We start from the raw sequence: 2,094 nt of genomic DNA on the forward strand, positions 1-2,094 counted from the left end.
CAGCAAGAAAGAATGAAAGAAAAGGAAAGTGTAGAAGCTATGGTGCATTGAAGGACAAAAAACTTATTGCTAAAACAAAGCAAAGAAAAAGGGCTATAATCGAATAATGAGTTGCATTCGGTCAGAGCTCTTCAAAAAGCATCTTCCTTCATTTGTGCTACATCTATGAACCAAGAAGAAAATTACAAAGTCTCAAGCACAGAAGAAGTAACCAAGGAAAAGGTGAGGTCAACCATGGTCAGAAGCTCATCAATGCTCAAAATAAAAACATGAAGCCAAAGCAAGACTCTACGGTCAAGATTGAAGAAGCTTGAAGAAAAAAGATGAGAGAGAATGGATAAGTTGCATGCAACAAATTTGGATTCTTCTCTCCTCTCTGTTGAAGCCGCTGCAAGTCTCTGATGATGGAGAAGAAGACATCGTTAGGGTTGAACGTGATTCAACCTTGGAAGCTTCACTCTTCTATATTAAAGGTGAATGGCTAAGGGTTGAAGGCAAGGAAAGTAAGTGAAAAGCACAGAGTTCATTTTTTATAGCTTCCTAAGCTCTTGAGTTCTTCTCCTTCATGGTTTTCTTTTAGTATTTTCTTTTTCTTAGTTTAGTCTGTTTGAGTCTCATTGAAAAAAGGCAAACATGGTGAGGTTTGTAAGAAAAAGTCAATAAGAGGTAAAAGGTAGTGAGTTAAATTGTGAGAAAAAGCCATAAGATGTTTGAGAGGTTCTTTATATATCTTTCTATTTTGCTTCATGATCCTGTAGAGATTCCCTTGTAAGTTGGGTTAGCACTGTGCAGTTGAAAGCTAGATTGAGGTCTAATCAAGTTTATATTGGGTTAGAATCTAGATTTGTCCCAAATAGGATTTGGTAGATCCTAGGAAAGAATTGGTGATTGTAATCTGTTCAAAGATAGTAAAATTTCATCACTGTTGTGATAGAGACTGGATGTAGGCTACATTGCACTAAGTAGTTGAACTAGGATACATCTGGGTGTTACTTCTTCCTCTCTACTTCACTTCTGTTTTTGTCACCTAGGAGACAAAAAAAAAAGTCCCTCAACTCGTTACGAGAAAAAGTAAAATATCTCCTATGTTTTTTTTTGAAAAGGCAAAAGTTTTAATCAGCAGGAAAAGAAGCTAAGATTCAACCCCCCTTCTCTTAGCCAATGATAACCATCAATTGGTATCAAAGCTTGGTCTCAAAGAGATCAAGCTTTGTAGCTTGGAGGAAAGGTCCTGATGGCGAACAACAATGATCCAATGTGTTGGCCTACATTCTAACAGAAGGGCAATTCAGCAACAGACCTCCGTTCTTCAATGGAAAGAATTACAACTATTGGAAGGAGAGAATGAAGATATTTGTTTAATTAGTAGATTACAACATCTAGAAGATCATCCTAAATGATCCCCAAGTCCTAACCAAAATAGGAGCAGATGGTGTAGTCACTCCTAAGACTAAGACCGAATGGAATGATGAAGATAAAAGGAAAATAGAGCTCAACGCCAAAGCTGTCAACTTGTTTAACTGTGCTATCAACTTCGAGGAATTCCGAAGAGTATATAGATGCAAAACAGCAAAGGAAATCTGGGACAAGCTTCAAGTCACCTATGAAGGCACTATCGTAGTCAAGCGAACCAAAATAGACATGCTGAGCAAAGAGTATGAAATGTTCTCTATGAAGAAAGAAGAAACGATTGATGAAATGTTTGAAAGATTCAACGTCATCATCAATGGCTTGGAAGCTATGGGGATCACTCACCCTGAACTTGTGCTAGTGAGGAAAGTTCTAAGAAGTCTCACTAAAGAGTGGGAAACTAAAGCTATAGTTATAGCTGAAGTAGTGCCATTGATCAAATGACATATGATGATCTGAGAGGAAATTTACTTGCTTTTGAAATCACTTATTTGAAAAATGACTAAAAAAAAGGAATTGCTCTCAAATCATTCACTAAGTCCCTGGATGATGAATCCAGTGATAACTTATCTGATGATGAGTTTGTTCTATTTAATAAGAAATTCAGGAAAATGATGAAGCTGAAAGAACGAAGCAAATGAGGCAGCTCAAGAAAACCAAAAAGGGACTTAAGCAAGATTGTCT

The 2,094-nt window shown here is 37.0% G+C and overlaps 1 protein-coding gene across 1 annotated transcript; it reads left to right on the plus strand.

Moving 5' to 3' along the window:
- Nucleotides 1–633: 633 nt before the first annotated feature.
- LOC148555095 (uncharacterized) lies at nucleotides 634–1,854 on the plus strand. The gene is made up of 3 exons (XM_088490603.1): nucleotides 634–641; nucleotides 759–819; nucleotides 1,384–1,854. The coding sequence occupies exons 1-3, from the start codon at nucleotides 634–636 to the stop codon at nucleotides 1,852–1,854; spliced, it is 540 nt and encodes a 179-aa protein (XP_088346729.1).
- The last annotated feature ends 240 nt before the right edge of the window (nucleotides 1,855–2,094 follow it).

This window comes from Arachis ipaensis, chromosome B6 (genome assembly GCF_059453495.1).
Source record: "Arachis ipaensis isolate K30076 ecotype BB chromosome B6, ASM5945349v1, whole genome shotgun sequence".
Taxonomy (NCBI): domain Eukaryota; kingdom Viridiplantae; phylum Streptophyta; class Magnoliopsida; order Fabales; family Fabaceae; genus Arachis; species Arachis ipaensis.